The following is a 24,929-nucleotide window of genomic DNA, read 5'->3' as shown; positions in this document are numbered from 1 at the left end:
TAAAAATAAGACACCCATCCCTTAGTAATTATAAATACAAAATAAAAACAATTTATTTACAATAATTAAGAATTTATTTGCAAAATCATTCATGTAGTCTAAAAACATATAGAAAATCAACCTACTGTGTTAGCCACACTGTAAATGTTTGATTTCTGTGTTATTTCTAAAGAAATGTTAACTGCATGTATAATCATAACCGCCTCCTCAAGGGTCCAAGCTGGGAAAAAAATATAAAAACCCCGCTCGATCCATGTAAAATCTACCCGCCTCTGAAAAAATCAAAATTGAGAAAAATGAAATAAAATAAAAATTTCTCTCTCTCGCTCCCATTTTAATTTTTTATTTTTTATTTATTTTTTTTTTTTTTTAATTTTATTGAAGAACTATCAATCAATTTGGTATGGCCTAAGCTGTTTGGTAAAATAAAAGTAAAAGTATGTATTTCCTGATGTCTACCTTTACAATATTAGCGTTTCCATCACGTGTATCAGTCACGTGACCATGGCTTCATGCCCATAAGTAGTCATGTGCATCTCCTCAAATCTTTTTCTATACAAAGAGCTAGGTTTGTAATAAAGTAGTGAAATATATCCCCGATAGTGTTCTAAAATCTGAGAAGACGATTTAATGAGAAAAATAGAGGGTAAGTCAAGGTCTGTACACCCTTAACAATAAGAACAATGGAGAGTAGGTCAACGCAGCCTAAACAAAGGCACTGGTGACGGACTCGCTTAGGTATGACTTAATCAGTAGCAGACGATGTTTTCCAAACTATGTTTATTCAACAGTAACTACAAAATCATTGTATACATAAATGCCCCCCACACACACACCCTGTTTAACCAAACTGCGCCCATCATTTAAGAAAGATAAAACAAACAAAAGGGTCATTGTGGTCCTACTGCTATCTGGGTATCAGACGCTATTCTCCAAGTAATCAGATCTCCAACAGTTCAACTCCAATATCATTTAGGTTTGCTCTGTGTCAATTTTTTATTATTATTGTAAACTGAAGCAAGAATTGCTAAATTGTGGTGATAAATTAGTAAATCAACAGAATTATCAAGCGTAAATTAGAAGGATATGAAAATAATATCGTAGATTCAGACGACTACAGGCAATGCACATCGTACAGTACCATAATGCACTTACTGCAGCCACAACACCCAGAAAAGTTAAACTCCAAGAATTCAACACCTCAAAGGTTCAACTCAAAGATCATTCTCCAAGTAATCGGATCTCCAAGATTATAAGTTTGCTTAACACCCAAGACTATGAATGTTTGCCAGGTTTCAAGTTGTTTGTACAGTTGCTAAATTGTAGGGCTGAGTTTAGTTTAAACAGTATTTATTTCTATCAAGTAAACATAGTATAAACATCATTTTAACAAAAACAGTAAGGATTAGGAAAAAAGTTACAAGGTAACTTATCTGAATCCTTTTCCTAATACACACAATTAGATTTTGTTATGACAGGTTGCAACGAGATGTGTACTGTTAAATTATTAAAACAACGTAGAAAAGTGAACTTAAAAGAAAATATAAAGTTGTTACTGGAAAAAAAACTGAGTATTTCTTCAACCTAATGTAGAGGGATGAAAAAAACACACACACAAAGAGAAGAAAATAATGTTATATATATATATATATATATTAGCTACTCGGGGACCTCCACCCATCAACCGTTGTGACTCGGATCAAAACGACCTGTCGCTGCTATGAATTGCTGAGCGTTGACTATGACATGCTTATTTTGTTCGAAAAACAGATGCTCGTTGCCGAACAGAAGGTTGTCAGTCGTAGCCGGACAAGGGAGGATAGTCAAAAGATTTTGCCTTTGCTGGGTGTAGTTGGGACAGGATAAATAGAAATGACTAACTGTTTTGACTAAGCCACAACTACACAATGGAGAGTCAATTAGTGAACGCCGATGGAGATCAAAGTCTAATGAACTACAACCCAGTCTTAGGCGAGTATGAAGCATCTGGAGCTTGCGCTGACCAGTTTTAAACAGAGCGTTGGGTTTCAGATTGCTTCTTGCATTTAAAGCATTTTTGAAAGAAGGATGCATGGTCGTTTGGTCTGATATAGAAGCTGGTAAACTGTTCCATTCCCGTATTGCAGAGGGTAAGAAAGGTGTTCTATAGAACTCTGTTCTACATGGTATCAACGGTAACTTTTGAGAGTGTCTGAATTAAAACCTATGATCAACCCTAGACGGAATCAAATTGCATAAGTAGTTCGGCACATGTTCATTTTTCATTTTAAATAGAGGGGAAAGTTTAAGTTTTCTATGTCTCTTAACTAACGGCTCAATACTGGATTCGTTATAAAGTTTATCTAAGTTACAATATTTAATTGCTGCCGTTATTATTCTTAATGCTTCGATTTGAACGGACTCTAGTTCTGATTTTAAGTAGTCGGAACAGTTGTCCCAGACGACATCGCCGTATTCAAGTAGAGGACGAATAAACGAGACCTAAAGTCGTTCTAGATTCTGTCTGATTAAAAGGTATTTAAACGAACGTAGAAGTGCAAGTTGCTGCCAGGCTTTACTGACTGTGTTTGTGATATTTGCATTCCATTTGCAGTCTTCCGACAATGTTAGACCTAGATGTTTGAGTGTACTTACAGGATTTAACAAGACATGATCTAAATATAGGTCAGGATGTACAGGTTTTGTCGATTTTCTAGAGAATGTGAGAGTCTCAGTTTTGGAAGGATTAAAAGTGACCAACCAAGTCCTACACTATTTCAGAACTGTTTCGAGATCTTGGTTTAAGGTTGCTGCCGACGTAGCAGGATCGTCGACAATAATGAACCTACTAGTGTCGTCGGCGAACAACCTCACATTTGAACGTATATCGAGAATAATGGCATTTATGTAGGCAAGAAATAGAGCAGGTCCAAGGATTGAGCCTTGAGGGACACCAGCATTGATGAATGACCAATCAGACGAAGTATTGGCAAATACCACTCTTTGCTTTCGTAGAGTGAGATACGATTTGAACCACTGTAGTAAGTTACCACAGACACCAATTGTGGACAATTTGAAAAGAAGACCTTCATGCCATACTCTGTCAAAGGCTTTGGAGATGTCGCAAAATACTACTCTTATTTCTTTACCGTTATCCATAGCCTTGCCAATGACACTGTAGATATACACAAGCTGATTAATTGTGGAATTACCACGTATAAATCCTGATTGATAACTGCTAAGTATGTTATTTTGTGTAGGAAAATTTTTAAAAAATGTTTGTGTATACATCGTTCCATAAGCTTCCAAACACAGCTAAGAAGAGATATTGATCGGCAGTTTTGAGGGTCGGATGAACTAGAATTTTTGTAAATTGGAGTAACATTTGCTGTCTTCCAAACTGAGGGAAAGTACGACTTGGTAATTAGTTTATTAAAGAATGTACCGAGTGGTGCAGCTAGGACGGGGGAGCCTTCTTTAAGCAGCCTTGGACTGACCATGCCCGGACCACAGGATTTGGACGGATTAACAGAAGATATCGCATCTGTAACGTCTTGCTGTGAGATTTGAATAGATGAAAGAATATGGGATGGTTGTTCTGGGTTAGCAGGTAGTGAATGGTTGCTGTCGTTAATGTTTGATTGTTCGCAGGAATTAAGAATGTCTTCAGACGCTATCCTACCATTGTAAGACAATACAGGTAAAACAGTTGACTTGGATTAATTGGTAATTTTCTTAGAAAGTTTGAACCATATTTTAGTTTAAAAAATTTCTTGATTAATTTTCTCAATTATTTTATTTTTAAAGTCGCTTTTGGCTTTTCTTAGTTCTCGAATGGTTTCATTTCGTTTTTGCTTGAACTTATTCCAGGCTAATTCGCTTTTAACCAACTTTGCTTTTCTGAAGAGTCTGTTTCTCTGTCTAATTAGTTTTCAAATTCCGGAATGAAACCATGGTATATCTGCAGGACGAATAGTGTCAATTTTAGAAGGAATTGTTTTAGAGGCAACATTAAGTATAGTATTGCTCAAGTCTTCGGGATTGTGGGATTTAATAGGTAAATTAATGGTTCTAGCAGGGTTGGCATATACATTTGAAAGTGAGGATTGTTCTAGGAAGGTTCAGAATTCAAAAAACTACACATGTATACCATCTAGGATGTACCTCTGCGTGTCGTTCTTTGGATTACAGTATGTTATAGCGTTTCGAAAACTAACGAACAAATCTACAGTTGGCAGTGGGCTACATCAACGACAAATAATATATATTCTTGATCCAATCAATACTACTTTCTATGTTCACCAGTCTATTGTACATATAATATTTGAGTGAATGTTTTCTTGACAGATCGTTATGTATTAAATTAATAAGGCTACTTATTAAGAATTGCCAGTGTGTTCGCTCCCACAAAACAAAAAAAACAAACAATTTTCAGATATATAGAATAATGTTTTGACAAATATTGATCATGGGTCTCTTCTCTTATTCTTATCTTTAAGCTGGAAGACATAATTTTGAAAGTATTTCCATGTAGCTAGGTTGAAATTATCGAGTTGAACAGAAAAATCTAATTATTTTTCAAAATTCAACACGATATCACATAATATACAAACTTTCACAATTCTGGGAGCACGGGTTGTATAATTCTACACATTTCTCCGAAATCAACTTCTAGTTTAGCCGACCCTAGAAATACAATGTATTGATGTCACAACTTAATCGTGACACCAATACATTAAAAGTGTTACAACCCCACTTCTTTAACTCATGGACTGTTGCCTTTAAACTCCGCTACCTTGTTAGAAAACGTTTCTACAAACGACCGACCCTACTAAAACAACAATAGAAGTCAGTGGGGTCCACCAAACTAGAAACTAGGTCTATCTACCCCCCAAATCCTACTGTTTCGACTTCCGCACAGTTTTCAGATAACAAAAAAGAACTATACACATGAAAATTGTGTAATGAATGTTTGACAATTAAGGAATACGGTTCTTTTCTCTGTTTTTTTCCTCTTTTTTAGAAGATATAGGTCTTTATTATATACCTATATTAATTCTGTAAAAATTCGGCTTGTATTTCACAATTAAATATGAACAGACAGACAAAAAATCCGTATTGTACCTTTAAAATTCCGTATTGTACCTTCCGTATTGTATGCTGCCGGACTATTTTCATAAATATGCGTGACCTGACACATTTCTATAAATAGCGCATATAAAAACTTAACTTAGTTCCATTTAATATCGATAAACTTTTAAGATTTCGTTCAAGAACGAAACAAGAATCAAAATGGTAAAGGTATATAATAAAAGGGCCATTATAGATCTTGGACTTTGTATTCGGCTTTCGTGGATTTTGCAAGGTCGGATCACACTCGGCGCTTGCGCGCCTCGTGAGATCCGATCTGGCAAAATCCACTCGAGGCGAATACTGCACCCAATATCAAGCTACTGTTATAATAACCCTATTATATTGAACTTATATAGCTGCAAGTCACTAAGCAAAGCGCTGGCGGGGCACCTGAATGGAATGTAGGGTTACATCGAGAGAAGACGCAAATGCTCCCTTCCGATGCTTTGATTTTATTTTGCTTAAATGACATTAAAATTTCATAAATCGGAGACACATATGTAGGCCAACAACGAGAAACTTCACATCATGCAAACGCCCCCATGTGAAATTCAACATAACTAATCACTCGTTATGTACTGCTTTGATTCTATTTTGCTTAACGGTATGTTTTAAAGACACTGTAGTTTTCACTCTGTTTTATTAACGTTTCGGCCTTATGGCCAAAATGACAATTTTCGAGTAAATTTTTAATTCAGCAATAACTGTAATACAAATCCGAAACTGACGCAATGTTGTTAAACGTCATCGTCAAGTACCGCTAAAACTGAAACACATTTACGATTTAAAGGGAATGAGACACATTTACGATTTAAAGGGAATGACAGACACATTTACGATTTAAAGGGAATGAGACACATTTACGATTTAAAGGGTATGAGACACATTTACGATTTAAAGGGAATGCCAATATTTATCTTACAAATAATATGATAGGTCTGTTTATTATTACATATTGACACAAATAAGTAACATAAAAAACGTGCAGATGCAGCACGATTGCATTCTTAACGTATTACTTATATTGCTAGACTGAATTAAGGTATTTGACCCCTAATAGTAATGCTTAAAAAATGGCATTTGCTTGGTATATTCTTAAAGTTGACCATGTTTCACACTTTGTTGCAAATTTTAAATAACTTTTACCGTGACGTTTTTTGTAAATTTTGTATAATTTATGGTATTTCCTCACGCTCAAGAAGAGACAAAATTCAATGTGATGGCCACTATCTAAAACGTTTGCAGAGAATTCATTACAACATTAATTTTGATAAAAGAAACATCAAACTATTGTTAAACAATTATAAAATACAAAATAAAACTTTAAAAACCATTTTTGTCTAGGGTGCCTCAAGTAAACATATTTAATGAGACAGAATTCTAACTCCAACATTGAAAAATTATGGTCGAATCCTGTGGGTCTGTTTTGAACTTTGCTCACTTCATTCAAAAATAACCTTGGGGCAATAGTAAAACCTACCTGAATTTCTTCCACAATATGTAATCTAAAGAATGAAGGCAAAATAGAGAACTTTTACCGCATGTAACTCAGTATTTTTAAAGATGTCTAACTCTACCCCTCCTAATTCAGAGGTAAATTCACATTGAACAGCAAAAAATCGCTTATAAAATCAAAATTTTTCCACTTTTGTACAATTCATTCATAATTAGTCTTGAAAGAAGTAAAAACTTACTAGAAAAAAAGGAAAACATGGAAAAAAATTTTGGTCCCAGTGGGGTTTGAACCTACGCCCCCCTGAAAATTGCAGTCCAAGTAGGTTTATTGTAGGAATTGAATACTCTTCAAAAAGGAGATACTCTATTATGGGTCCAATACCTTAATGTAGCAAAATATATACTACAGCTATATTTACATAAAAATTGGAAATCTTAAACAAATACGAGGACTGTTAAAATAATATGAATTAAGGCACTGCCTAGCATAGGGATTTATCTTTTATATATCTACTTACGAAGAAATATTCAACACTCAAAAGAAAGTGAAACTTCGCTCTAAACAGTGAAGTTTACATTTAGTGTCATCATACCTTTAACAGCGAATATCATACTTTGCAAAATTCATGGGAAGCCGTTTTGTACATAAACCGGAACCGGAAAACATCGAAAAAATTGTCTCAGTATATGCAGACAACAAAGACGAATAACTATATACGGACGTTACCGTCTCGGGGATTTTCATCCTCGGCGCTCCGCGCCGTGGATAAATCCCCTATGAATGCATCTAGAATGTTATCTCGATCAGCAATACGAAAATAAGATTATTGGGTAGATAGATAAACATGTTACCTTTACATTGATACCACACCCGTTAAAATGGTTCTCTTTAGTTGTGTCTATCGCTCGCTAAACATTGCCTACTCGTGTATACTAATACAAAAATGGTTGGAAGAAGGTCAGCGTACGCCGTTGAAATACGGTCCTATAGTAAGAATCGTTGTCTGCTTGGCATAGGGTGTAAAGACATTTTTGATGAAATATGTTCTGTTTATGGGTTTATGGGCATAGTGAAATGTCTTTTTTGACAGTTATTCGTTGGTTTAAGAAATTCAAATGTGGGTTAGTTTCAACAGAAGATGCACCACATGGCCGTCGGCCGAAAACAGCAACGTCTGCAAAGATTGTTGCTAGAGTGAAAGAAATAGTTGCTACTGATACACCGCAAGGCAAATAGCTAGTATGGTTGGCATTTCATTAGGAGCAGCTCATACAATTCTGAAACGTAATTTGAAAACGAGAAAGATCTGTGCTAGATGGATTCCCCATCTGTTTACAGATGAGCGGAAAAAAGGCACGCGTGCAATGCGCAGAATTGTTGCTTGAACAGTTTCCAAATTACAATGCACGGTCTTTCGCAAATGTCGTCACTGGTAACGAGACATGGGTTCACTTTTTTGAGCCCAAAAGAAAGATTCAGAACAAAATAAGGGCAACAAAGTCTGGCAAAAGAACATACATTGCAAATCGGACAATGAGTGTCAAGAAGGTAATGTATGCCATATTCTTCACAACTCAGGGTACTGCCATTCAATTGCTGTACCTAAAGGCAAATCCTAAAATGCGAAGTTTTACAAGACTAAAGTTCTTCGAAAACTAAAGAAATATTTCAAAAATCAAAGACCCGCAACTAGTTCGGCCAATGTCAGACTGCTATATGACAATGCGTCATCGCACAAGGCGTCTATTGTACAAGACTTTCTGAAGCAGGAAAAGGTTGTTGTGCTCACTCACCCTCCTTATTCGCCTGACCTTGCCCCGTGTGACTTCTTTTTGTTCCCAAGGCTCAAAAAATACCTTTCTGGTCGAAAATTTGAAAAATTTGTGCAGAGCCTCGGTTCTGCAATATTCCAGTGTCTTCATAGTATACCTAGAAAAGACTATGAAAATGCCTTCAAGGATCGGATTAGAAGACTGAAACTTTGCATATCTGTCGGAGTCGAATACTTCGAGGGGACCAAATAAAATTTTCATTGAAATCTATCAAGGATACATTTTATGTGCTTAGATGCATTTATATTTGAACATTCCTCGTATTTTAACTCAATTCTACATCAATCGTGAAAAAATATTGAAAGATAAAATTAGATATAGGAAATAAATAACATGAATCAGAATTTATAAAGCTGTATCTTGACCTTTGACTCACTGACCTCAAAATCAAAGGGGTCATCTGCTGGTCATGACCGACCTCCCTATTAAGTTTCATGATCTTAGGCAAAAGCGTTCTTGGGTTATCATCCGGAAACCGTTTAACTGATCCGGGTTGTTGTGACCTTGACCTTTGACCTACTGACGTCAAAATCAATAGGGGTCATTTGCTGGTCATGACAACTTCCCTTTCAAGTTTCATGATCCTAGACACAAGCATTCTTGAGTTATCATCCGGAAAACGTTTAACTGTTTTTGGTCACTGTGCCATTGACCTTTGACCTAATAACCTAAAAATCAATAAGGATCATCTGCTGGTCATGATCAACCTCCCTATCAACTTTCATGACCCTAGGCCCAATCGCTCTTGCGTTATTATCCGGAAACCGTTTAACTGTTTCAGGTCACTGACCTTGATTTTTGACCGACTGATCTCAAAATCAATACGAGTCATCTGCTGGTCCTGACCAACCTCTCCATCAATTTTCATTACCCTAGGCTTAAGCGTTCTTGAGTTATCATCCGGAAACTAATTGGTCTACAGACCGACCGACCGACAGACCGACACCTGCAAAACAATATACCCCTCCTTCTTAGAAGGGTGGTGGTGGGGGGATAACAAGAAAAAAAGGAACTTGTGTACTATAACTGAGAAATCAAAAGTGGGATAAAAATTAAAAGATAACGTCCAGGCTAACAGGGTGAACACTCGGGTCGGTTATGTTCGACAGGTTAAATGCCAATTTTTGTTCATCAAAATCCAATCTGGAGTGCCTGCATAATTATTGAGAGACATATTGACACACTGCTGCCCTACCAACAATGCACTGCTACGTCCAAAAACTTTTATCTGCTGCTGTCTGTAAAGGTCATTAATTGTAACTATGAACGTCAGAAATTCAAAAGATGTTGAGTGTCTGTTTATGTTATGCATTTTAAAGTTTGGTTCGTCTTTCATAAGGACGGTTTATCTTCATTCGACCTATGGCCACTTGCCCACAAAAGTTTCTTTCTTTTTCTCCGCCTCACGGCAGAGGCTGTGGGGACACTCTACCCCTGAATGCTAAGGATCTTTAAAAAGAATAAAAATCTTGTCAGCTCCCAAAAATATTTATTTATGTACAAAGCTGGAATTTATTATATAAACATTCATATAAATCACACACATAACATCAAACATACATTCATTAAACGATCCATAAACTTTAGAAAGTGATAAATAATTCACCAAGGCTAGAGATTAACTCTTTAATGGCCTAGAACATCTTATTCTAAGCTTCTCAACAAATAGTTTTATACTATAAACAAACATAAATCCCACTCTGGTTTCTTTCATTTAATCAACATATTTTCTATTCTGGCTTTTTCTCATTTGCTTTGAAATACCTAAAATAACATATATATTCAGTTTGTTTGAGTTGTTTTTTTTTTTTGTTTTTTGTTTTTGTTTTGTTTTTTTTTTGTTTGTTTTTTTTTTTTTTTTTTTTTTTTTTTGTGGTTTTTTTTTATTTTTTTTTTTTTATTTTTTTTTGTTTTTTTTTGTTTTTTTTGTTTTGTTTTTTCAATATACATCTAAATTTGTTTTCCTATGAAGAGTGATCAAGGCCTAGAATATTATTGTCCCAAATTAACCCTTACCATGCTAAATTTCAATGATCAACTGGTCCATCTTCTATTTTGAGCAGTACCATTTATCATTTGAAGGGTGTTTACAGAAAATTTACTGACTGAATAGCAAACAGTGCAAACCATGATCAGAATGCACGGACGTGCAGGCTGATCTTGGTCTACACTGGTCGCAAAGGCAGAATCAATCGTGTCCAACATGGTAAGGGTTAAACGATAAGTTCTAAATGAAAATACGCTTTAAGGGATCGAGACGTTAGAGTATTCAATACATTATATATTTTCTTTTCTCTTTGTGAACAATAAACAGTTCAAACAGATTTAACTCTAAAACATAATTTCTGTAAATCAACAGTTAAAAGAATGTACTAAATTTTATTCATTAACAAAAGTACTAAATAGTTTGCTGAACAGCTGAATAGAAATAAAACTAACATGCCAGTTGTGGTCTGCTACCCTAAAATGGCGCATATTTGCTCTTGCCATACGGGGTGTATAAACAAGAAAACCGTCACATTTCACGCAGAAAATATTATAACCCATTTTTATGTGTTACAAATTCAAGACAATCTTTCAAAATACTGGAAAAGCAATATACTCTTTCATACCCAATACTATCCGTAGATTTCAGAAACGCCCAAAGACTTTAAAACGCCTCATCCGTTTGTAGCAATTACATTTGCATTTCATTTGTCCAACTTGCATTCAAATTATTTAATGTCCAATCATTATTATTCATTAACTATTATCCAGATTGGTGATTTCTTTTGTGATGCTCGAAGCGTGACTGTGCATGTGGCGCTCGTGTTGTAATTCATGCCACACAAAATTCTCAGAAGGCACCATAAGCTAATACCAGTGTTACTCCATGTTAAAGTCGCTTACAAACAAAACAAACTTCTTTCACTATTTCCCAACTATTAAATTGTGATTTCAGTATTGAATATTGAAGATTAACATCATGCTGCAATATAGGTTTCCATTTTTGACGCCAACACGTGGACATTTTGACGCCAACACGTGGACATTTTGACGCCAACACGTGGACATTTTGAATTACATCAACATCACCTACGTTGAAGTTTTGCGAGGTAACGATCAACTCAATCTTTTGCCATTGGACACACTGATCAATTTAAACTGTGTACCCACTTACAATGATTTGTATATTCTTTTACGAAAACCAAATATCTCTATATCCGAGAAAACTAATCCGTGCTAATATGAGCTTCTTGAGTCACGCTGCGTGTAGCACACAAAAAATATTACCACCTTTGCATTATTTATCATGCATATTTCATAAATGTGTTTATTACGAAAACCTTCTTGGGTCAAACTTTCATGTATTTGAATGAGACGTTTTAAAAATGCTTTTTAAACCGCTTGGTTAAATGTGCATATTGATGACTTGGAATGAAAAATTCGTTTGAATATTATAATTTTATAATAAAAATGTGTCTCTGTTAAAGAAGTTACTTTCCATGTTCTCTTTATTTCATATACATCATGTACGATCTTATATGAATAACGATTTACTGTGATAATTTAACAAGGAAGTGTTAAAGATTATGACTTAACATCATTTTTGTTTATTTCTAAGACTATTTTTAAAAAGAAAAACATACGTCGAAATTTAGTTTCTTGTTTCAGTAACAAAATATCACAATACCTAAAACTAGATAAAAATACAAATATTTACAATTCTAGACCGCAAACTTCCTCATAATTGAAATAAATATTTGGTACATATGAAACATGATATACAATGAGGTCGTAACAGACTGCATTTTACCCTGCATGTGTGACATAAACATAGAATGAAACCTGGGGTCCATCATCCGCTTAAAGTTTTATGTATGTCGTAACTGACAAAAAATGAATGCCAGTAGAAAAGGAACACCACCTTTGTTCCGGTCATATTCAAGAAAACACCAGTTACGTTGAGCTCGTGACAGAATGCTTGTTTCTCCGAATGTAAGACATAAACCCTGAACGAAATCCAGGATCCAAAAATCCGTACAAGAACGGATTTACGACGGAGTTAACGAAGTATAAACGCCAGAAGAAGAAGAACGCCACCAGCTGCGAATCAGGCAAATCTCTCAAAATGCCATCAGGTTTAACTACGAGACCAGTGAGAATTATATACAGAACCATCGTGACGGCAAATATTGACGTCAAGATTAGCATTATCATCGTTTTACCCTTCAACTAGAATTTTGACGTTTGAGTTCTTGATCGTCTGCTCCGAAGGGATGTACGTCTGCCATGGTCCGAAGATGTTTTGTCAATCGGGCTGTTCCTAATTCGTTTATTTCCGCTGTTATGATTATCAATAAATTCTTCGTCGTTACTGAAATAATCAGTAGAAGAATTTTCACATTTTCTTTCATCATCAGCAATATAACCTTCATTTGATGACCTCCCTTTGAATTTAGAGGACTGATTTCCTTGGTTTTTTTCAGATGGCCTTTTTTCAGACAAGTAGACATTGGAATTGGCATTCTTAGAGTTTTTAGTTCTGTGTTCTTCATCTATCCCAGACATGTCGCTAGTCGTAGCTTTTGTTTCTCTATCATTGTCTGTCTCACTGCCAGACGTTTCTGATGTCAATGTTTTATTGACTACCGCTTTGATCACACGATGTTTCATGCTTGCAGCTTTCATTGAGTGATGTCCATATAACCGCCATGCCGTTATAAAATTCAAAGACACTGCTGCGAGTATTATTAAAGTCATAGGCACGATATAAATGCTACAGATATAAAGTATTGGATAAATTGTGGCAGCATATTCCCCTGTTATTTCACAAACTGAGACGGTAATATTATTTCCCTCGTGCTCGAAACTGTTCGTCAGCTTACCATAAAGAATGAGAGCAGGGATGGACACTAGCGCTGATACCATCAAGCAACCTCCACAAAGTCTGAGAGCAACAGGGCAACGAATTTGCCAATCACATGGATGACAAATCTTTCTGTATCTATCAATTGCCAAAACCAGCAAGACAGATGCTGAGCCCAAAGCAGTGTAAATGTTGAGAAATGTTTTCACTTTGCATATCCACCCATATTGATAGTCGTACCAGTTTAATTGGGAAATCACTTCACCCGGAAGTGTAGTGCAGCAGCTTGTTAGGTCCACAAGAGCCAGCGCCAAGACAAAGTACCGGAAGTTTATCCGTCTGTATCGTCTAGAGTAAACTAACAGAATTGTAATATTGCCGAAAAATCCAATGAATGCTTCTATGGAAATAAACACTGTCACCGGAAGTACATGCATTATGAAAGCAGTGCTTAGATCCTCTCTCGTCATAGAAGCATTGACCTTCGCCATTTTTATTTTTAGTATAAGATCTCAAGATCTTGTACAGATTCTTTATTTTATTACAATCACTTGTATTAGTTGTATATTTAATCCTGCACGAAAAATAGGTCTACCTTTATGCTTTGCCACTCTTATTATATTTCAAAATGCTTAACGATGGGCATATTAGATCTACTTCAGTTTGAAATTCTTAAAAAGGAACAAAAATCACTTAAGTTCCTTTTCCATGTCCAGTCAGATTCAGCAAATAGATGAGTTTCTTATTTGTTGGGAAGATACAATTTAAAGGAATTATAGAAGTAGTAAGTAGGCGTAAATATGTCGTTTTGTACTATAAATATATTTTGACCGGTCAGTGTAGAAGTTGAATTCAAGACAAGAGGGCCATGATGGCCCTATATCGCTCACCTGAGTCAAATTGCTTGATTGAACAAATTTCTTTGCTAAAACTTCAAAAACAAGAAAGTAGGTCAGTAGGTCAATTTATGGTCACTGAAAGTCAGTTTTGAGATTGATGTGCAAAACTGCACATGTCTTCCAAATTTCAAGACTCTATCTTAATAAACAAGAAAGTAGGTCAGTAGGTCAAGGTCACAGTCGGGTGACCTCTTATCACTTTGGGTCATCAGGTAAATATAATTAAACAGTCTAGGAAATATGATCTGATAATTTTTGAAGTATTCTTTCCTAAAGTATATAACTCGTATATCAAATGACCCCTAGGGCGGGACCCATATGGGAAAATTAGACCCATCGTGAAAATCACAACAAAAGCCGATAATACGTTTGGCCAGGTAAATCGGCTGCCGAGACTGTTCGCTAGTTTTCGGCCTACTCCGTATTTCAGGCCGATGTCTAACCCTTCTTCGCTCATGTACCGTTACATTAATACTTTTGATCATATGGATTTAGGGATATTGTTAAGTTTAATTTACAGTGATTGCAAAGATAGATTAGAAAATAGAAATCTAAATGGCTGTTGGTGGTTTAATCAGAATACCATTTATAACGGTATTCGCAACAAATACATTATTATAAAACCAAACAATGACTTTCCAAAAGTAATTTCTTCTTTCTTACAATCAGATGGAAACTCGCTTTTATAATACTTTCTTTGATGTTCATGATTATGAAATAAAGATTTTAAGTAGTTTTTATGTAATCAAATAACTGCACATTTATTATTATGTCGTGAGCGGTGTCCAACTAGCTTAGAATTTTCTGCCAGCTCAAGATCGAAATTCAACTTCCTAACTTATCGAATTTTGATCCTAAGCTACACCTGAAGATTGAAAAACGTCAAATTTCAAAATAGCTTTTAATTTTGGGCCAGCTCAATGATCGAAATTTGTAATATTCCAAAAGCCAAATTTCGATCTCGTATTGAATGAACAGCCTGTTTCAAGATTGATAATGAAATGAAAAAGTCAAATATCGAGCAAGCAGTTAGTGTCGAGCCATCTCGAAAATCTTACTTCAAATTTTGAAAAGCTGAATTTCAGTATAATACTGAAACTGCAATCTGCTCAAAGTTCAAAGATTAAAAATCGTGCAAGATCGGATATATCGAAATTCAAGTTTTTATGCCCCCGGCATGTACTGATGTGGGAGGCATATAGTGATTGTCCTGTCCGTCCGTCCGTCCGTTCGTCCGTCCATCCATCAGTACAAGGTTAACCAAATTGGACCGTTTCGTCTAGCATCAATACCCCTAATAGAATGACTTGATACTAATGCAGATGTAACCTGTGACCATTCCTCATCTTCAGACATCACCTGACCTCAGTTTGACCTTGACCTTGAACTTGACCTCGTTTTGAACTTAGGTTGCTTTGTATCGACAAGGATGCCACCGGGGGCATCAAGCGTTTATTGAACACAGCTCCTTGTTAAAAATCGAAATAGATTATTCTCGGTATTATATTTCAAGCATGCTCGAATTTTCAAAGCAATCGAATTTGAAACTGGTATTAAATGTTAAACTATCTTTTAAACAGCCAGCTTCCGGGAAAACCCAGTACTGGTGTCATATGAGAAGTCATGGTCGTGACCCCTCTCACGGATGCTCGAACCCACGACCCCTGGGTTGAGCGGCCGACACATTATTCACTGGACGACCGCTCCCCTCAAAATATTTGAATTTCGGTCATCCTGCTGGATCTAATTTCAATTCTGCCTCGAAATTCGACGAATTCTTTTTATTTTAATTTCGATTTCCTAGTCTGTGCGAAATTCAATGTAAGCGAAATTCAACATCATCCTTTCAAAATTTGAATTTTGATTTTCTACTTCTAACTTGCCCAAAATATGCCGCCTAAAATTTCAACGTTTCTTTTTTAAATTTTGAACTTCGATCCTCAAGCTGTTTAAAATTGACTATTGGCTGTAAACAAATCATATGATAGAGCATCCACTAATTTATAAATCCGTACATGTGTGCTGTTTAGCGGGTGAGAAGATATCAGTCTTTACCGTTAAGGAGCTTAAATTTCGTAAGAATTGACGGAAACATACGAGAATGTTCGAGTCTTTCCGATAAGGAAAAAAAACCTATACTCATCTGCAAAATGCTTAAAAAAGACCATTTTCTTCTTCACCTAGAAAACTGAAATTAGTATGAAACAATAGCTAAATGAATATAGATTACTAAGTCGTTTGCAAAGGTCTTTAAGCACACATAAGAATTTATTTATTCTTTGTTAAACAGAAGAAATTTCAGCAAATTATCCATATTTTACTATATTTCTAATTGTAGATAGACAGACATAAAGTATACGCAAAAAAGACCATTTTCTTTTAAATTCATTTTTAAAATAAAATATTCATAAGAAAGACAATGCATTGAATATTATCACATCGTTTGCAAAGCTAAAATACCTATAATACTTTTTCCATGAATTTAAATAAAGTAAAGAGCTCCTTCTTTGCGCTATATAAAATATTTTCACTCGTGTGAAAAATCGATGGGTCTAATTTTCCCATATGTCTTTCCACCCCAGGGGCATAATTCGAACAATCCTGTTAGTGATCAACTAGGCAATGATACATACAAAATATCAAAGGCATATGCCTTGAACTTTCAGAAAAGAAGATATTTTTCCCTATATGTCTATGTAAAACTTGGGTCCCCCAGGGCAGGACCTCTTTCACCCAAAGGGGCATAATTTGAACAATTTTGGTACTAAGCAATGCAACATACCAAATAACAAAAGCATAGGCCTTGCAGTTTCAGGCAAGAAGATTTTTAAAGTTTTTTTCCTATATATGTCTATGTAAAACTAGGTACCCCCTGGCAGGACCTCTTTTCACCCCAGGGGAATAATTTGAACAATCTTGGTAGAGGAACACAAGACAATGCTACACACCAGATATCAAAAGCCTAGGTCTTGTAGTTTCAGAAAAGAAGATTTTTAATGTTTTTTTTCTATACAAGTCTATGTAAACCATGTGACCACCCACCATCCCCACCCCCGGGCGGGGCCGTATTTCATCCTAGTGGGGATCATTTGAACAATGTTGGTAGAGGCCCACTATATAATGCTACTTACCAAATATCAAAGCCCTAGGCCCTTTTGTTTTTGACAAGAAGATTTTCAAAAATGTTCCCTATATAAGTCTATAGAAACAATGTGACCCCCAGGGCGGGGCCTTATTATATCCTAGGGGGATAATTTGAACAATCTTGGTAGAGGCACACTAAATGATGCTACATACTAAATATCAAAGCCATAGGCCTTATGGTTTTGGACAAGAAGATTTTCAAAGTGTTTCCCTATATAAGTCTATATAAAACATGTGACCCCGGGGTGGGGCCATATTTTACCCGTCGGGGGATAATTTGAACAATCGTGGTAGAGGCCCACTAAATAATGCTAAATACCAAATATCAAAGCCCTAGGCCTTGTGGATTTGGACAAGAAGATTGTTAAAGTTTTTCAAAAGTTTGCCATGGCAACCAGAGTTCTTTTCAATTCTTTGAATAATTTTAAAAGAAGGCCATCCAAGGATCATCCCTGTGAAGTTTCATCAAAGTTGTCTTGGTGGTTCAGGAGGAGATGTTGTTTAAAGGAAAGTGTGGACGGACGACGGACGGACAGACGGCGGGCGCCGGACGGTAAGCGATCACAAAAGCTCAACCTGAGCCTTTGGCTCAGGTGAGCTAAAAACTGTACGCGGATGTCTATGCAAACGAGGTCTCAGTTAAGTGTTGCCAAAAACACGTCAGTTATTTCATATTTACTTCTCAGATAAGGAGGTCATTTTGTATCGTCTGAAAACAATTAAACTCTGTTATTTTCCTGTAAACACTTTATGGTCCAAAGTGTTCCAGGAAGGCTAGGAAGTTGATAATGAAATATACATCTGACACTGTAAATTGAAATTAATTCTAATGAGACAAATTAAAGGGGAATGTCGCTATTATTTTTTTTTTTCAAAATCACCAACATTTTCGAGATAAAATATTTATACTCAATGTGTGTGGAGTCCAGAGAGAGACAAATCACGTGAATTCGAATAAGTGTCATACATATTCAGTGGTTAAAATAATTTTGTTACTTCTTGTCCGTTATAGGTCGCAGGTTGAAACAGTAGAAATTATATGAGCCGCACCATGAGAAAACCAACATAGTGGGTTTGCGACCAGCATGGATCCAGACCAGCATGCGCATCCGGGCAGTCTGGTCAGGATCCATGCTGTTCGCTTTCAAAGCCTATTGAAATTAGGGAAACTGTTAGCGAACAGCATGGATCCTGGCAAGACTGCGCGGATGCGCAGGTTAGTCTGGATCCATGCTGGTCGCAAACCAACTGTGTTGGTTTTCTCATGGCGCGGCTCAAATGTTATGTCGGAATCAGACATCGGTACAGCAACCCATTTTTCTGCATTATGTACTGTAGTTCTGATCTCAGGTTTTGTGTTTCATTTCGCTTATATAGTGTTTTACAATGGACGTTATATATAGGGAACATAAAACAAAACAAATGTTCGAACACAATCAGTAATGACTAATATCGGAATATTTAACTTATTCTTGTAAAACCTGTTACAATAATCTTATATTAGCCGCGCCATGAAAAAACCAACATAGTGGCTTTGCGACCAGCATGAATCCAGACCAGCCCGCGCATCCAAGCAGTCTGGTCAGGATCCATGCTGTTCGCTAACAGTTTCTCCGATTGCAATAGGCTTTGAAAACGAACAGCATGGATCCTGACCAGACTGCGCTGGTCTGGATCCATGCTGGTCGCAAAGCCGCTATGTTGGTTTTCTCATGACACGGCTCATATGTACTGTCAAAGCTCAGCTTGTAAGCGAAATTCTAGTTAACTGCGTTAATTGAGTTAGATATTTGATATAAAAATATGTGAATAAAGCGTTTTTATGTTGAAAACGAAACGTTCATAAAACTGATTATGTATGCTTAGAAGTAGATAGATATGGAAAAATAAATAATTCGGCATTTCTAGTTTACTTGATTTTCAACGTGACCACGCTGACTCCGATCTCCTATAAACTATATGGAGAATAACATAAAAAAAAATTAATTTGTCAAATATTCTAGTTACAATTCAAGATCGCGTGAAATATGATAACATTTTTCAATGATGTTACATAATAAATTATGACAATTTTTAAACAAGAAAAAAATGAACTTGTATACTATTACTGAGAAATCAAAAGCATAATTCGTTAGTGGACAATAAGGCCTACACGATATCAAAACTAGATTTTTTTCGATGCTAACTCACACTGACAAGCTCGGGATATTCCGGGATAAAAATTAAAAGATAACGTACAGCACTAACAGGGTGAACACTTAGGTCGGTTGTGTTCGACAGGTTAAATTGTTAAATGCCAATTTTTGTGCGTCAAAAATAATCTGTTGTGGCTGCGTAATTATTATTGAGAGACATATTGCCACACTTAAAAAATTGCTACGTCCGTAACACTTTGATCCAAATTATGTCTGATCAACCTTTGTATGTATGTAAGTATGAGCTTTTTATATTGCTTAAATATAACTTTAATTGTTTTTTTCTTTTGCCTTTATGGCATAAAATATATGTAAAACAATAAATGTGAAATTCAACTTACAACAAATGCTTTGCATCATGAGATTTACTTAGCTAAATATATCAAAACAGTATAGTTACTTTCAACCTAGGCTATGGGGAAACGCTATTTCTCACGAACATTTAAGTTACAGTATAATCTTTGATAAAGACACCTCTGAGGAGACAATATTTTCTTTCTCATTTGAAGTAATTCATAGTAAATTAACTTCTCAAGGGCAACAACTCTGTACAACAAATACATTTCCGTCTTCCCAGTGGTGTTTGCTCCTAAAGTTGCACTGTGCATACGGTGTAATGTAAAATAGGCCCTATTGATTAATTTAATTGGTTTAAACATTTCTTTCAACTGCATTTTATATACAAACGGTGTTTAGTTAACATTAGAAATGTTGCTGGATTTATTACTAGAATTCTTGTATTACCATATATGTATAGCATCTACTGTACATGTAATTCTTATATTCTCTGCAAGTGATTGAATGAAGTTCCCCTCTATTAGACGTGATACATGACAAGGTCTCTTGTAAAAATCACTATGAAGAGCAATTGACCAGGATATCAACCTGAAACTTTCCAATTTTAAGTGTTTTATTTTTTTTCCTGTTGAGCTAATTAGATAAAACAATGAAACATATTTACCTATAAATGAGCCGCACCATGAAAAAACCAACATAATGGCTTTGCGACCAGCATGGATCCGGACCAGCCCGCGCGGTCAGGACTCATGCTGTCCACTTTCAAAGCCTATTGCAATTAGAGAAACCGTTAGCGAACAGCATGGATCCTGACCAGACTTCGCGGATGCACAGGCTGGTCTGGATCTATGCTGGCCGCAAAGCCACTATGTTGATTTTCTCATGGCGCGGCTCAAATAGATCTTTTCTTCGTATCAACCAGAATGTCAGCCTACAACTTCCTTAATTCTAGTTCTTTGTTGTTTTTATTTTTCCCGCTGAGCTAAGTAGACGGTATAAATAACAACTTTATTTTCTGAAGGTTACATATTAAGCGTACATACAAATATCATTCAACTTATTTCCAGTATGACATTCAATTAAATTTCAAATACATTCATACATTTACACAATCATACACTCAATTTACAATCAAACATTTAAATCAGAATATTAAACTTAAAATTTTCTTCGACAAACACGTCTCAAATTATAGACACGTCTCAAATTATAGAAGTCTTAAAAGCATGGTATACAAACATTGTAAGTTTAACAGTACTACTATGTTTTAAAAGAAATCTAGAAGTATTTGATGCTCCCTAGATTATACAGTCAAATAAAGTAGCAATATCTGCATGTATATAACATAAAAGTTGACATAATTTGTAACCGTTTAAGTTGGAAAACGTTATTCTTCTTGTTTCATCACACAAACGATAACCGGGTTAAAATCGGGCTTTAAAATTCAAAGTCTTGAGATATATTTCATAAAAAACTACGTATTACAAACCTGTCGCTAAAATTTACCACGTGTCACAAAGATTGATTTACAACAACTGTTACAATGAAACATATGAGCCGCGCCATGAGAAAACCAACATAGTGGCTTTGCGACCAGCATGGATCCAGACCAGCCTGCGCATCCGCACAGTCTGGTCAGGATCCATGCTGTTCGCTTTCAAAGCCTATTTGGATTATAAGAAGCCTTTAGCGAACAGCATGGATCCTAGTCGGATGCGCAGGCTGGTCTGGATCCATGCTGGTCGCAAAGTCATTATGTTGGTTTTCTCATGGCGCGGCTCATATCATTTTTTTCATTTCATTCAACCTTAAGCCTTCTGCCTTTGCGACCAGTGCAGACCAAGATCAGCCTGTACATCCATGATTATGGTCTGCACTGTTCGCTATTCGGTCAGCAAAGTTTCAGTAAACACCCCTTCTAATAATAAATTGCATTGCCCAAATTGAAAGAGGGACCAGTCCATTCTAGAATTTTAGCAAGGTAAAGGTTCAAACGGATATGACATTCTTTTTTTTTTTTTGTTACACTTTCTTTTACATAAGCGTGAAGATCTTACTTCAGAAAAGAAGAAGCATGCACGCCTTTAAACAGGCATGATAGGCTTTATGTGGTGTAAATACCAAATGCGTCTAACAGAAATTTTTGAAATAATTTGAAATTTAGTTAATAAATCTCAAATGTTGAGCTGAGAAAAAGAATATTTTATTATCACAGTTCCGCATACATGCATGAATTAATACCTCCAAACCGACATTTTCCTTTACTCAGTACAGTATGTATAAGTTATTTTGGAACGAAATTAAAGCTGCTGTGTATGTACCACTATATTGTCACTGCAATTTGAGTCATTTTTGTACTTTTTACTCGGTAATCAGACTCTAGTAGAATATTCTTTTTTAGTATATTTTGCGGCTTTTACGGCTATTCTACTAGTTTTTACGTTGGAGGAAGACCTAAAGTATCCCTCCGTGCATTATTCCATCTCGGGCGGGAACCTGGGTAGAACCAACGAACCTTCCATTGGCTAGCTGGATGGCTCGAACCCACATCGGTGAGTGGCAAGTGAGTGACATTTACAGACAGTTACACATGTAAACGCTTAATCACTGGACATTTTAAAGTGGTATAAAAATGTCACTTACTCTTACTTGTTCCTTATTCATTGAATACCTCTTGTTCTAGGTATTGTTCTATTATATAGTTCAAGTACCACTTTAGAAAAGGAAACAAAGTATTAAGGACAACATTTTACGTGTTGTAAATAGTTAATTTAATTAAGAAATAATGTAGCCTATAGAAAACCCGTGTATTAACGTTATTAAAATAGGAATAATTTCACGAGGGCGTAGCCTGACGACGTTTAACCGATTTTAAGTGTATTTATTTAGGTAAAACACGATTTTGCTATATATTATATCAATTCTGATATGCCTTTAACAATCTAAAACAGTAGCTAAAATATAGTAGCGCTCTTTCTTTGTCACAACAAAAACATTGACGTCATCGCACGTTAACGTGGCGTCATTTTAGCGTAAGCGTGTATAACAGAAACAAACATATTAAAGGGAATTTTCATAATTGTAAGGAGCGTCACGAGCAATGCAAGATTTTGTTGTCGTTAACACACCGTGTCTCAACGTAAGCTTTGACAGGACCGGTGGCATAATACTAGTCCGAATCCGTGACTCTAGTTATCTCCCCTGACGGTCCGTCCAAAATAAAAATGCGTAAGTACGAGCGGGTGGAATTTATGAAAAACGTTATTTTCACGACTTTTCAGGATCCGACAGTGGATTTTTATAAATATATAGACTAATATTTCATGTTTCTTCATTGTGCACAGTCAGTTTAATTAACCTATTTAGGTTTCATACTTGAAGTCTGTACTATGAATTACAAGAGGGACGCAGTAGCTGTACAATGAATTAATTGTATGTTTTTATGTATAAATTATGACATTAATACATTGTCACACTATGATAGGTCATTTTGATAATGACGCCAACATCTTAAAGCCAGATAGAGATATTTGAATTAAAGTTATCTATATTTGATTTTCAGTCATTTGCCATGGATCTAAGTAAAACCATCAAACTGAACGTGGCTGTGTCGTCCATACTGGACGACATGGAAGGCGTATTCGACATGTACATTTTGATTGCAATTATATCTACCTAAGAGCTTCGGGTCAATACGTGTTTTGGTTTAAACATATTTTATTTCAAACAAATTGATATGATTACAACAGAGATATTAACATTAACAACGATACAATCAATTTGAAAAGGGATACGACCGAAAGCCTAGCTTATAGAGGTCTTCTCCCGATTGAAGTGTAATTACTTATACATCTGACGGTCAAGAATATAATGTTTGAAATATGATTTTAACAATAACAAAGACATTTTCATAAGAAGTATGAAAGGAATGACGATGAGAATTGATTTGGATTAACGAATGCTGGAAGCAGATCCTATATGTTGTGTCATGGAAAGCGTCTACTGTCCCTTATGAAATCTTGAACAGCGATGAATATTTCAGTGTTAGTATTTTCACTAAGATTTGGATCACCGTGCAACAACGTATAGAGCGTGACTGTACATAGGTTAGAGATTTTTTGGAAAAACAAAGCTCTGATATTTGTGTAAAGTGGACATTCAAAAAAGAAATGATGGTTACTTTCTATAAGGCCACAATGACAGAGAGGTGAGGGAGAAATATTTTTGCTATGTAAGTGTTGGTTTAGGGAACTGCACTCGTTGCGTAACCGAGCATGATGAATTTGCCATTTCCTCGTTCCTATATAGAAATGTGCAGGTGTTTTGCGAATACGTGTTTTGGCCCCGCCTTCGAGTCAATACGACTTTTTATCATTGATCATGTGAAAAGGACTATAAATATAGATTTAATAATAAGAATTATTTTGTATAATAATTTTATAAGTGGCGAAATTTGAAAAATATGAAATTTTATCAAGGATTATATAGGAGGAGCTGAAAGGGGTTACGTTCCCAGCCATTTAATAGTAAGAATGTAATTTTGTAAGTGGCGAAATTTGTCAAATATGAAGTTTTATCATAGATCATAAAACAAGGGGAATATACGGGGAAGATAGAAAACAGTAAGAAAAATGAAGGGGGCTAAGTCTCCGGCCTTTTCGTAGTAAGAATTATTTTGTAAGAATGTAATTTTGTTAGTGGCGAAATTTGAAAAAAAAATGAAATTTTATCATAAATCATAAAACAAAGGGAATATACGGGGAAGATAGGAAACAGTAAGAGATTAAAGGAGCTAAGACCCCGGACTTGTCATCGTAAGAATTATTTTGTAAGAATGTAATTTTAAGGAGAAATTTGAAAAATATGAAATTTTTGGGAATATAAAGTAAAGAAAGGAAGTAGCAGTAGCAGGAATGGGCCAAGTCCCCGGCCTGTTCGAAGTAAGATTTAATTTGTAAGAATGTAATATTGTAGGTGTAATTCACACTGGCCATAGCTTTCGCAGAAGCGGCGGTTCCAACGCCGCGGTGGTGGAGGATTCATCGCAGAAGCGGTGGATAAATATGGCCGGCTGACTACATTACGGTAAGCTTTTCTAATGAGTTTCCCATATTTTTTTCACGTTTGGATGAAAACAACCAATGA

The 24,929-nt window shown here is 35.7% G+C and overlaps 1 protein-coding gene across 1 annotated transcript; it reads right to left on the bottom strand.

The window, feature by feature from the left end:
- Positions 1-12,615: 12,615 nt before the first annotated feature.
- Positions 12,616-13,740, bottom strand: LOC128559338 (octopressin receptor-like). Its single transcript, XM_053550656.1, has one exon. The coding sequence runs from the start codon at positions 13,738-13,740 to the stop codon at positions 12,616-12,618; it is 1,125 nt and encodes a 374-aa protein (XP_053406631.1).
- Between the last annotated feature and the right edge of the window lie 11,189 nt (positions 13,741-24,929).

This window comes from Mercenaria mercenaria, chromosome 9 (genome assembly GCF_021730395.1).
Source record: "Mercenaria mercenaria strain notata chromosome 9, MADL_Memer_1, whole genome shotgun sequence".
NCBI classification, from domain to species: domain Eukaryota; kingdom Metazoa; phylum Mollusca; class Bivalvia; order Venerida; family Veneridae; genus Mercenaria; species Mercenaria mercenaria.
This window is presented reverse-complemented; position numbering and strand designations above follow the sequence as displayed.

What these genes read in the sequence shown, in the direction of transcription:
- LOC128559338 (XM_053550656.1), bottom strand. Translation starts at nt 13,740, where the DNA reads ATGGCGAAGGTCAATGCTTCTATGACGAGAGAGGATCTAAGCACTGCT.